We start from the raw sequence: 12,681 nt of genomic DNA on the forward strand, positions 1-12,681 counted from the left end.
TGTTCTGGGGGCTGTCAGACGCCTTGAGCCTCTGGGCCAGTCAGTTCATTACTTTTAATGAGCACAAAATTCACCAAGACATTAAAATAAAACACCAATGGGCAGTCTTGGATGTTCCATCCAATTGTTGCTTTAGTTCTTTTTTCCACAGGATTATTCAAGAGGATTAAAAAAAAAAAAAAAGCCAATTCTACTCCTGCCAATTTTACCCTAAGTAGATTTGGCATTGTAAAGCTAACACACCCTGAACATTTTTTTTTTTTCCTTTCAGGTCCCTGTGGGCAAATGCCTGACATTTGTGTTAAAAATGACATTACTCAATTGGTCAAATGTTTAAACATTATCTGCCTATTGGTTTTAATAAATGCTGGATCTCCCAGCACCATGTAACATATAAAGAATAATAATCAGAGGCAGATTGTTATTTTCTGAAAAGGATGTAATGAAGTCATTATTTTAAATTACATGGCAAATGCAGTTATTTTGATATTTTTAATCGATCAATCTCTGATTGATAAAGACTGTAATAAAGACTGTAATAAAGTAATAAAGACTGTAATAACTGTATTAGAGGTTACTTATATTATCATATGTTGTAGAAGGTCAATTGATGGTAAAGCAGACACCGAACAATGTCCCCATTAAGCTGATTTCATGGATATTTTCATCTCTTGGCCATATGGGTTTGGAATTACTTTAGGGATTTTTTTTTAAAGCAGGAAGTGAACAGATGAATGATAACTATTTTATTACTCAACATAGCTTGTGTTTGTGGAAGACAAAGTTCATCAAGTTGTTTTAAAGAAAAACAAGAGTGTGCCAAATGTAATTTGTTGAGGGCTCAAGAATTGTGAAATTATCCCTAACTGAAGTTTGTCATTTCTGCAGGTAATCGCTCTAGCAGATGCAGTAGAGGAAAACCAAGACAATCTGTTCCAGTCATTCACCAAGCTGAGAAGTGCCACCCATCTGGTGATTCTGCTGATTGGGCTGTGGCAGAAGCTTAGTCCTGACCAGGTTGCTATTCTGGAAGCAGCATTTCTGCCACTGCAGCAGGACACTCAAGAATTGGTAAGGACCCACAAGTCTACAGTGGTAACAGCCATCATTATTGGAAAGATTGTGGTTTTAGGAAGATCTCACATGGCTATCATGTTTTCTAAGGTATCAGATGGAGGGTTTTTTTTTTTTTTTTTTAACCCAGATCCTGTTTTTCTTTTCTTTAAACTATAATAAAAATGTCAAATAAAGGCCTTTTTATTTCTAGAGCTATTTTAAAAATAGGTATATAGTCCATTTTTATATGGTATTCAGTCTTTTTTTTATGTGCTCTTCAATCACTTAGAAGCCAGGGAAACAGTCATTTGACTGCCTGAGTGATGGCAGTAAACCTTCAGATTAGCTAATCCTTTCCTTTTCCACCAGAGAAAACAGTTCAGCCATTTTAATTTGCTCAATGTTCTTAAATTTAAGTGTCATTTCAAGGGTTAGGGAGAGCTGAGATAGCCTTGCTATCTCAGGAATATTTTATTACATTTAGATAGTTCTTTATATTTATTGTATAAACTCTTTTACTCTTGGCACTTCAGAACCATAGGGGAAAATGAAGGTTCATATTTGGAGTTTTTGGTGAAAGATTGTATGAATAAAAAAATCTTAGATCCCTGAATTATAGTGTTTTATATGACTACCAGGTGTCATTTTGGGGGAGCTTTTTGCATGCTTTTATATACAAAGAAATAATATACTTCTTGGAAGTTAGAGACCCCTGGACTTATTTTTTGTTTTAGAGGAAACCATTTCAAGAAAAAAGTTATTTAAGATCCATTTTTAAACATAGCTGTTAGAACATAGGACTAAAAATAATAGTACTAAACTGACATTTTTGAGTGCTTACTAGGTAGGCACCAGGTGGTATTTTACATGTTTTACGAGGATTATCTAATCTTAAATATGGCCCAATAAGGTAATTAAGGTACTGTTTTCATCCCCATTTTACATATGAGAAAATTTAAGCTTTGAGAGTTTAGTACCTTTTTGAAACTAGTGTGTGGTAGAGCCAGGATTTGGGCTGAGGTATGGCTACTTTCAAAGCATATGGTTTTAAACAATACGCTGTATTTTAGCAAACAGAGTCGTGAACAAAATTTTGAAAATCACATGTTTTGTCAGTTGAGTGTAATTTTCTATAAGTGAGTCAAAGGAATGTCAGATAAAAAAATAAAGCTATATTTTATATTCTAAACAAAATATTTATAAGTAAATTGGAAAAAAATCAGAGTACATATTTTTCTTAAATTCAGAAAATAAAATTATTACTTAAATTGGCCTTAAAGAAATAAAATTGGTCCTTGAGAAACTAGAAATGTGGACGTTGTAATAATAGAAAACAATACAATTAGGATTGTATTAGTAAGCGTGATAACTATGAACTCAGAGTTAGTAGTCAGAAAGATGTGGGTGGCCTCAGTTCCTGGTTCCACCACTTGATGATAAAATCCTTCTGATCAGGTTTTCTAGCTGTTCCAAATCTCTGCTTCTGTAGCTCTAAGCTGGAAACAATAATAGGACCTACCCAATAAGTTGAATAAGAATTAAATGAGATAATGGAATAGAGTGAAATTATATCTTACTCATTTTTATATTCTCAACGTCTGGCACAATGCCTGACCATAGCACAGTCCATATTTGTTGGGTGAATGACTAGAGAAAAGGGTGAAAGCTAACAAGAGTTGACTTGGCAGGACAGATGTAGTAGATATAATCTGGAGCATGAGAAAGCAGGGCAGGGCCAGCAGTATAATTTACAGGGCCTGGTGCAAAATGAAAAGGCAGATCTCTTGTTCAAAAAATTAGAAAAAAGTGCTAAGGTGTTGTTAAAACAGGTACCAGAACAAAGCTTTTTACTTTCTGCAATCTCTCTCTCTTCATGGTGTTTTTATTTTCTATTTTATGTTGTTCTAAATAAAGAAAAATTAATTTAAGTTGCTAGCATGAATTTTACAATTAATTTTATAGTATGCAATGCCAGTTTTAATACAAATAGAAGAGGATTGAATCCATATGCCGAATCACCAAAATTATGTAATTTGTATTTTGTAGCTCATGCATACATATGTATTTTGTTCTTACAGAACTGTGAATTACTGCACAAATTTAACTGTTTTTTTTTACTTCCTGGTATGCACACATCTACCAACACTTTCCATCTTCAGTTTACCGATGAGTAAGGAAGGAAGGAAAGGAAAAGGAGCTCTGGGTTACTCTATTTCCCTTCCTTTCCTTCTGTTACTATTTTCAGTGGGAGTAGTTGGATAATATAGGGAAGTAACAGGAGTATAATGGACTGCCTTAGTCATTCTTGTTTCTTTAAATCTATTACTGCCTTTCTTCATTCAAATAAGTTTTGGTGCAAATGGTAAACTTTGAAGGGTTGTCAGTGCCCCCACTTAATCAGTCTAGACATAAAACGCCTTCTTTGTACTAGCTTTGTGTCTCCTTCACTCCCATTCATTCAGGGGCCATAGAATTCTAAATTTATGGGACAGAAAGGGAGAAGGCCACACATATTGGGCATATCTTCCCTTCTCACACACACTTCACTATCCCATTGGACTTCCCTTACAAAACACAAGTTCAAAGATAACATTATTAAGAATTTCAAGATGGCGACAGCAAAGCATTAAATCAAGTGTGGGGCCCCTCTGAACATGGGGCCCTGTGCGACCGCATAGCTCACATGCTCCTGAAGTGTGGTTAAATCCAAAGGAAGAATTTCCTTGAAATAAAAGTTCTCAAATGTAGGAATTCAGTCCCCAGAGAGACTGTGGTATTTCCGACTCTAGAGATCTTTCAAAACAGCCTCATTCTACTGGGAGTATGTAGTATGTTCATCCCTATAGGCAGGTGAATGAACCAACCAGGCATCTTCTCAAAGCTCCTTTCTGGTCTGCCATTGTGTTCTCTCCTGTCATATCCCAAAACATGTAGGGGATAATTCTTTCAACTTCCTTCTGAATTTGGTGAGATTAGAAGGTGTGTATACTCATTATGTCTCTCAAAGTCATTAATGAGACAGGACATTTGATAAAAACATAACCTGGAGAAGAATGAATCAAAAAAGACATTTTAATACTGCTTGTTATGCTCTTCATCTTTAATTACATTGTGGTATTCACTTTGGACCTATACTGTTGAGACAGCTTATATATCTTGAGAAAAAGGAATCCTTTTTCATTTTTTAAGACGTACGCATGCAGTATGTGGTTTTGACATGCTAGTTCACAATCCCCCACATTATGCCTTTAGACCTCACAAATAAATGTTATATGATGGGTATCCCACTGAGATGTGAAAATGAAATATGCAAACCTGAAATAACTTGGAGGGAGGGTGAGGCAGGGAAGAAAGGAGTCTCTGACCAGAATGTTGAAAATATATCCCATATTGAAGTTATTATGATACCACAAAAATCTGAATGTAATTTAGACGGTTTGGTTGAAAGTGGATGGCAGAGTACATGTGTGAGGGGGAGAACTTCAGACATGTGGACAACATTTTCAGAAGAGACTCTCAGTTCAAGGTCAGATGTCCCCACAAGGATTGAGAGGTAGAAGAAAGTACTGAGAAGGTATTTTATTTACAGTTCAAATAGCACTGCATAATGGTTTGTTGTATTGTTATTTAGATGGCATGTGTCACAAAGGCAGGCAAAATGCCCTAGTTCACTCTGGAATGTTTTCTTACTGGCATCAGGTTCATAAAGAAAAAATATTTAGAATTTATTATTACTAATGAAAAGTAACATTCTTTACACTATATTATCAGTATTTTTTAAAATACCATCTCATTTGGAACAGAGTTCATATTGTTTTCTTTGATTGATCTGTTTCTTCAGTTATGCTTTTCTACTTTTTCCACTTCTCATAACTATTTTGGGGCAAATAAATGCTGGTATTGCGGACTATTACACATGACTTCCAAGGTGCTGAAAATTATGTGTGCCAATTTTGTTTTTGTAGGGATACTTCCCTTAACTTTAAGAAAGACATTAAGTGTTCTCTTTGACATCTCCGAAAAGAGCTCTTACACTTGGTTCCATCAGTGGATTTGATAGAGAAATTTTGCCCCAAATTGTTTTTTCTCTCAGAGTATTGGATGGGGGCAATTCTACAATGAATTGTTTCCTTACTTTTCAGATTAGGGGCTGAGGAAATTCTAGAGTATTCACAATGCAGAATTTAAACATGTATCTACTGATCCTTTACTTATTTGAAGTTCTGTGGAAAATACTATCTTTACTTAGGTCATTGAGGGCTGGGTTACTGGTTTGAGTCTGAGAGAGTATTTAATTCTGATAGTACATATATCTCCCTCTCATGATGTTGTATAAAAGCCAAAAGCTGAAAAATCCTACATACCTCGGGATTGACTTGAAATCTACATATCCACTCATTTATGCATTCATTGAATATTTATTAAGCACCTACTATGTTTTGGGCAGTGTTCTAGGCTCTCAGCATATTTCAATAAACAAAACGGATCCTATCCTTTGTGGATTTATTTCAACATTGTAAGCAAACAGATTCCAGTCACATTTGGCCATAAACATTTTGGCTGTCTGATATGATAGCCGCTTGTGATATTGGCTATTTAAATTGAAATTTACATAAAGTGAAATAGAATTAAAATTTCAGTTCCTCGATTTCACTAGCTATGTTTCAACTGCTTAATAGCCACATGTGGCTACCATTAGTGGCTACCACATTGGAAAGTGCAAATGTAGAACATTTCCTTCAGGGGATCCCTGGGTGGTTCAGCAGTTTAGCGCCTGCCTTTGGCCCAGGGTGTGATCCTGGAGTCCGGGGATCGAGTCTCACATTGAGCTCCCTGCATGGAGCCTGCATCTGCCTCTGCCTGTGTCTCTGCTTCTCTCTCTCTCTCTCTGTATCTCTCATGAATAAATAAATAAAATCTTAAAAAAAAAAAAAAAACATTTCCTTCACCACAGTAAGTTCTATTGCACAGTACTCCATTATTATGAGAGAAAGGGTTTTGTCAATTGGGTTAACTTCAGCACATTTTAACAAATTAATGAAAGAAGGGTAGGACACTGACATTAAGTTATACCATGATATTTGCTTTCGCAGCCCTTATTTCTGGTATTTTGGCATCAGCAGCCTGTCACATGTGCAGTAACTAGGCTTTCTCTGGGGGAGATGAATGCATCTACATAAAAGGGAGGCAATAAGCTGGTGCAAATGCTGCTACACCCCCTTCGTGTGACCTTGGTAGATATTATAGTCATCCCAAATTCTTTCCTGTTGAGCCTCCACATGACCTCAAAATCCTCTTGAATACAGTATTCTAGGTAGTCGGTATCACTTGCAGTTGGTACGTGGATGAATCCTCTTTGCCCTTCCTGATACAGATCTGCTTCTCATTTTCTTAGAAAACAGTTTAAATGTCTAAGATTCTTTCACACAAAGTCCAGAAGATGGCAAGAGCGCAACGAGGAACAATATTGTTATTTCCAAATAGGCTTACTCTGACTTCTGCTCTAAATGTTTGTCTATGTTCCACCTGACTCCAGAGGAATCTCTAAGAAAAAGAGCAACACTGGTTACACTGGTTTGGAGACCTGGATGCACACAGTCCTAGAATGAGAACAAATACTGGCACACTGTATAGCATTTTGCCTTACTTTTTCTTTTCTTTCAAAGTGCATTTAATATCTTTAGTAGATACTATCTACTGTTTGAAAAAGAAAAGCTTTATTGTATTCTTAAGAGCTTAGCAGTTACCTTCCCTAGTATTGAACTTTCAAATCCCCTGAGAAAGTTAAGGTGGAAACTTGCATCAATGGGGGAGGGAGATTTGGACCTTCAGCGTTACTTTTTGATTGATTATTCCTTTTACAAACTGATATGGAAGGAGAAACTTATTTTTAACATGTTCAACATGGTTCATGTGAGAAAACAGATGTTTATAATAGGAAATCCTATTGTGTGGAAAGACTTATCAAGGCTTACTTACAAGGCTTCAAGGCTTCTACGTCACAGGTCAGATTTGATGTAAGGGCCATTGTGCCTTCTGTCTGGATTGAATGATGGCTAATCATTGCAGTTATTAATGACCTCTTCTTAAAAGGCAAACAAAAGGAGGAAGTCTGGTGTCAGTATCAAGTCTGCCTTTATGATTGTTAGATTATCATCACAATTTTATAAACTGTCTATGGGAACATAGTGGAGAAAGTAAATATTTTGGTAATCCTCTTGATCGTAGCCAACAAGATAAACACGAAAGATAGTTTCATGTTCATAATGGCCACATAATCTGTGTTGTCTCTAGTTTTATGCAACTGGTGTCATGTAGTGGTATGGTTTTCTACTTCACCAGCATTGAGTATAACATATCTCAGAGCCTATGAGTTGCTTGCTGTTTTAAAAATTGGAATACATCAGAATAGCAGCCAAGTAGAATATAATACACAAGTGGTGATGTGTAATTTTTTTAAACTTCCCTTAAGTATATCAAATAGGAAACAGTACCTTAATAGACACATTTAATATTATTTATGCATTTAAGAATAGAGATACTAGGGCAGCCCAGGTGGCTCAGCGATTTAGCGCTGCCTTCAGCCCAGGGCGTGACTGGAGACCTGGGATCGAGTCCCACGTCGGGCTTCCTGCATGGAGCCTGCTTCTCCCTCTGCCTGTGTCTCTGCCTCTTTCTGTGTCTCTCATGAATAAATAAATAAAATATTAAAAAAAAATAGAGATACTAAATAAATGAACAAAGAATTGATTAATTAAAGCTTTGCTGTCACCGTATGCCACCCCAAAACCTTTGTGAAGCAAACCTTTGTGGTTTAAATATAAAGAGCTAAATAAATAAAATTCACACAACCATGGTGATGAGAATAATGATCATCATCATCATCCTCCTCATGATGCCTACTTACTTGATTCCTGGCTAGAAGTGTATTCTTTTTTTTAAGATTTTTAATCTATCTATCTATCTATCTATCTATCTATCTATCTATCAGAGAGCACAGACAAGAAGAACAGCAGAGGGAGAGGGAGAAGCAAGCTCCCTGCTGAGCAGGGAACCTGGACACAGGGCCAGTCCCAGGACCCTGAGATCATGACCTGAGCTGAAGGCAGACGTTTAACTAACTGAGCCACCCAGTTGCCCCAGAAGTGTATTTATACTAATTTAATTTCCTTAAAATACCTTTACCCAACTTAGTTTGAGGCTGCTAATTACAAAGTGATGATTTTGACATATCTGGGACATTGCATTCTTTTAGAAATGTACTTGTGGAAATTGGGGTCTCTTTCCTCTGAAACTAGTACTCCCTCTGTGCTATAACTACACACAGAGCTGTAGGCTAGTTGGTCACTCTGGCCTGCTGTTGTTCATTTGGAAATGTTTCTCAAAAACCCCTTTGGCTTGCATCCTTATTTTTCTACCTGACTTTCTGTGGTGGCATTTGAAGTAGCCATCCTGCTCACGTCTCTGCATTGGTATGTCCTATACATCACTGCTAGACTCAGCTCATTGCTCTCTTGTCACGCATCTGCTTACATACTTTCTGTGGCTCCCTTTGCCCCTGGTTCAGTTTGGACTCCAGTGCCAGGCATTCAGGATTTTCAGTCTCTTGGCACCACCATATCTTCTTTCTAAAACTTAGTTTCTGTGACTCCCCAGTTTTCCCACTTTGTTCTGGGAAATCTGGCTTTCCATGAGTACGCAGCTTCTTTCCATCATGCCAGGGCTAATAGTACTTTTTTTTTTTTTTCCACCTAACATAGTGTCCTCTGCTTACCCCTTTATCCATACTCTTTAAGAGGCAGGTCAATTCTCTTTCCCTCCTTATTTACTCTAGCTTCCATCTTCTTGTGAATTTCACTTGGGGATATGACCTATTTAGTTCTCATTATATATTCTGAATTGTCAATGTGCTTGTCTTGTATTCTTTCTTTAAGATTTATTTATTTAGGGATCCCTGGGTGGCGCAGCGGTTTGGCGCCTGCCTTTGGCCCAGGGCGCGATCCTGGAGACCCAGGATCGAATCCCACGTCGGGCTCCCGGTGCATGGAGCCTGCTTCTCCCTCTGCCTATGTCTCTGCCCCTCTCTCTCCCTCTCTCTCTGTGTGACTATCATAAATAAATAAAAATTAAAAAAAAAATTAAAAAAAAATAATAAAAATAAAAAAATTTAAAAAAGATTTATTTATTTATTTTAAGAGAGAGAGCATGTGTGAGCAGGGGGAGGGACAGAGAGGGAGAGAGGGGGTCTCAAGCATACTCAGCACTGAGCATGGAGCCCGACGTGGGGCTCAATCTTATGACCGTCAGATCATGACCTAAGCCAAAACCAAGAATCGGTGGCTTAACCGACCATGCCATGCAGGTGCCCCACTTGTCTTGTAGTCTAATAAATGGAATGACAGATTCTTCCACATCCCAACAAAATTAAAGCTTAAGTTAAGCATATAGTTGGATATAAGTATCTAGGGATTACTTGATACCCTGTTTATTTCCATAGTGTTCCACACAATTGCAGATTCTCCTCAAATAACTGTATAGTTTTATTAAAAAAGGAAGTGTTCTCCTTCCATTTTGTACCACCTCCTTTTTTGGCAAGCAACCTCAAATATTTTTGGGTTCCTAAGAGCGAAACCTGATCTCTCTTGCATGAATGGTATAAGATATAGATAGATTGATAACCAGACCACCACACATGTATATATTTATACATATATTCATTCTCACGTCCTGTAATTCAAGCCATTAAACACAAAAACTTTTGTTATATCCAGGGATGAATATGCAAGTATATTTCACCTATATTGCTTTAGTCAAATTTGGTAATAAATAGTGCTAACAGACATGTGGTAAGATGGACATACCTACCTATTTCTGCTATAGGCTTTCCAGAGGGTCCTCTGGGAAATAATGGGTCATAAAGTAAATCTAATACTTGGTACCACTAGTGTAAGTGAATGCACTGAAAGTAGTAAACTAAAATCCATTTGGTACCATATTTATTTTTATAATTATGAAATATTGAAAGCAACCTAAATGCTAACAGTTGGAAAATACAAACTGTGATATATCAGTTGATTATAATATTATGTCAGACTGGGGTTCAAATCTTTTTTTTTTTGAGCAAATATTTAACTAGCTCTGTGTCCTTAAGCAAATTATGGAACTATCAAAGATTAGTTTCCTTATCTGTATAGTGGTGAACTAGATCAGACCCCAAGGACTGGCTCTGCTTTGAAGAGAGGTGAGAATGGCTGTTCAGATTTTATTTCAGCTTGCTTTCACTTTATATTCCACTGAACCAGTAAACAAATGGTACAGAGGAAGAATATGAGATTAAGAAAGTGAGCGAACTTGGCTCTCTAGTGCCTTTCTCATGAAGGCATTCCCGGAGTCTGATGGAAAAGACAGTTTGTGCAGTGTGAGGAAACTGCCAGTTCAGAGGTGTTTAGAACCAGAGGCTTGCCGCCTTTCCCACAGTTAGGCTGGGAGCAGAGCCACGTCAGCATCTGAGGAGTTGTTGCACGTGGAGTTTCTTTTAGCATTGCCTGTATATCCTTTCCTGTGCAATAGTCTTTTTATTGCATAAAGGTTGGCTGTGGCCTATTATAAATGATTGACTGAAACAATAAACATTTAATGAAAAAAATATATAATAAGGTTTTTCTTCCTCACGAACACATAATCCAAATTCTATTTTTCACACATAGTAACTGAAAATTACCTTGCTTGTTTGACCTTAGTGAAGTAGACTACATACTGAGCCTCCATTAGGTGTCTCCATCATCATTTTTAGATTCAGGGTTTTGATGGTTGGTTATATATATCATCTGGAAAGCCAAAATACTACTACTATTCCTATAAGTACAGAGGTGCTAAACCATGTTTTAAAAAATTGGATTACATCTGTGACTTCATTTGGGAACTATTTGTCAAAGGTGTGCAGGTGTTATGAGGGTACCCTTTATATACCTCTCAAGATTCCTGTGAGGATTAATTGAGATAATATACATAAAATGCCAAATGTAGAGCTGGGTATATGACAATCATCTAAGAATTATTAGCTATTAGTACTACTACTAGTTTTCAACAATAAGGTGCTGTAAATTGCACTGTTATTTTATGGACCACTTAGGAAGAAAACCACTGTCAATTAAACTATGACATAGTGCTTTTGGTCACTTAGGTTTTTATAAGTATTGAAGGAGCTCTTTTAGACTTATTTAGGCATATATTTTTATCATCTATTATTCTCATGCCCTAATAAGAATCAAGCAACACAAATTGGTTAATGTGTTCTTGAAAATCTTCACATTTGAAATTTGATTCTCTTATCTTTCAACTCTACATGTTATTGGTATTCATATTTTTCCACATAACATTGTCCTGTGTGCCCTCTGTGCCATGAAGAGCACTGATGCAGCATTTAAGAGTGTGCCATCTTGCCTCTGATTTTTCTTTCTGAGCCTCTGATATCCATTTTAAATACTTTCCTTTTTGACTAAGTTCAGAGCCTTATTTTTTTACCTCAGTTGAATCATTTGTTGCTGCAAAGTTAAGCAGCTCACTTCCATAGTTAGGAAATTTTAGGAAGATTGATGTTTGTTGCTTGAACAATAGTTCTGCGTGATACATTAATTAAACAAGCCACATCTCTTCCAGGGATTTGATAATTTCTCCTACTTCAGTTGTATTGCTTGGCATTAGGAACCTGTGTGTATGTATCTCAGTAACAAAACATAACATATTTCTTCTATCCGTATCTTCTTGTCTTACATCCTGGAAAGCACTTAGCTTTTGCTTTTGCAAGAAAAAGCAAATTGTTGTCATTCTTCTGTCATGAATATTTGCTTCACTAGTTTCAAATTTATACATCCAACTGCCCCATTCCAATTTTTTTATTCAGTGAGTCATAGTGTAATTTTTAAAGATATTTTAAATGACAGTTCAATAGGAAAGTCTGAACATTGCACATATGTCAGTTGAAGTGACAGTATAAGAACAGCTGTGACAAAGGCTGTGCATACACAGGCGTTGACAACAATAGCATTTTTGGAGCCTGGAAGCCAGCAGTTGTTAGATAAAATACATCCCTATTTTAGAGATGTTAAAATGTAGAGGGAAAAAAAGCCCTCCTGGAATTGATGGAATGTAATTGTAAGTACAGAGTAAAAGAGTTATAATTATAGTCATTTTTTATTAAGAGGGAATCTGTGAGTAGTTTGAGCTGGGGACAGGAAGCTATTGAAAAAGGCAAAGCCTTGGCTTTCCATCTTGGAGCAGACATTCTTGACTAGAAGCAGATTTCACATAAATAGGAAAAAAAATCTTACTAGTTGCTGCTTTTGGAAGAGAAAACCACAAATAGCTGTGAAAAGTAATGAAGGTCAAGTACCTATTGCTATCACTTTTAATATGGCAGATTGCCTAACATGGTTATGAAATTTGAGTTTAAATTTCTCTATATGTCATTTATGAGAACCCAGGAGCCCAGATCTTCTCTCCCACCATAGTGAATATGAATATGCAGATGATCTCACTGATATTGTTAATAGATATATGCTTCACTTTCTGCATTTAGAGTAGTGAGACTCTTCGCATTCCTGGAAATAAAGTTATTTCTGTGGC

The 12,681-nt window shown here is 36.7% G+C and overlaps 1 protein-coding gene across 13 annotated transcripts in view; it reads left to right on the forward strand.

Moving 5' to 3' along the window:
- Window positions 1-12,681, forward strand: part of BBS9 (Bardet-Biedl syndrome 9) — a 444,745-nt gene that overhangs the window by 354,423 nt on the left and 77,641 nt on the right. For all 13 annotated transcript variants that reach the window (XR_005983467.1, XR_005983466.1, XM_041727738.1 and 10 more), the window contains one exon: window positions 889-1,071. Coding sequence is in view for 11 of the 13 variants with exons in the window: in XM_041727738.1 (XP_041583672.1) it covers window positions 889-1,071 (183 nt within the window). In the remaining 2 variants the exon portion in view is untranslated. The remainder of the gene's footprint in view (window positions 1-888; window positions 1,072-12,681) is intronic.

This window comes from Vulpes lagopus, chromosome 13, assembly GCF_018345385.1.
Source record: "Vulpes lagopus strain Blue_001 chromosome 13, ASM1834538v1, whole genome shotgun sequence".
Taxonomy (NCBI): Eukaryota; Metazoa; Chordata; class Mammalia; order Carnivora; family Canidae; genus Vulpes; species Vulpes lagopus.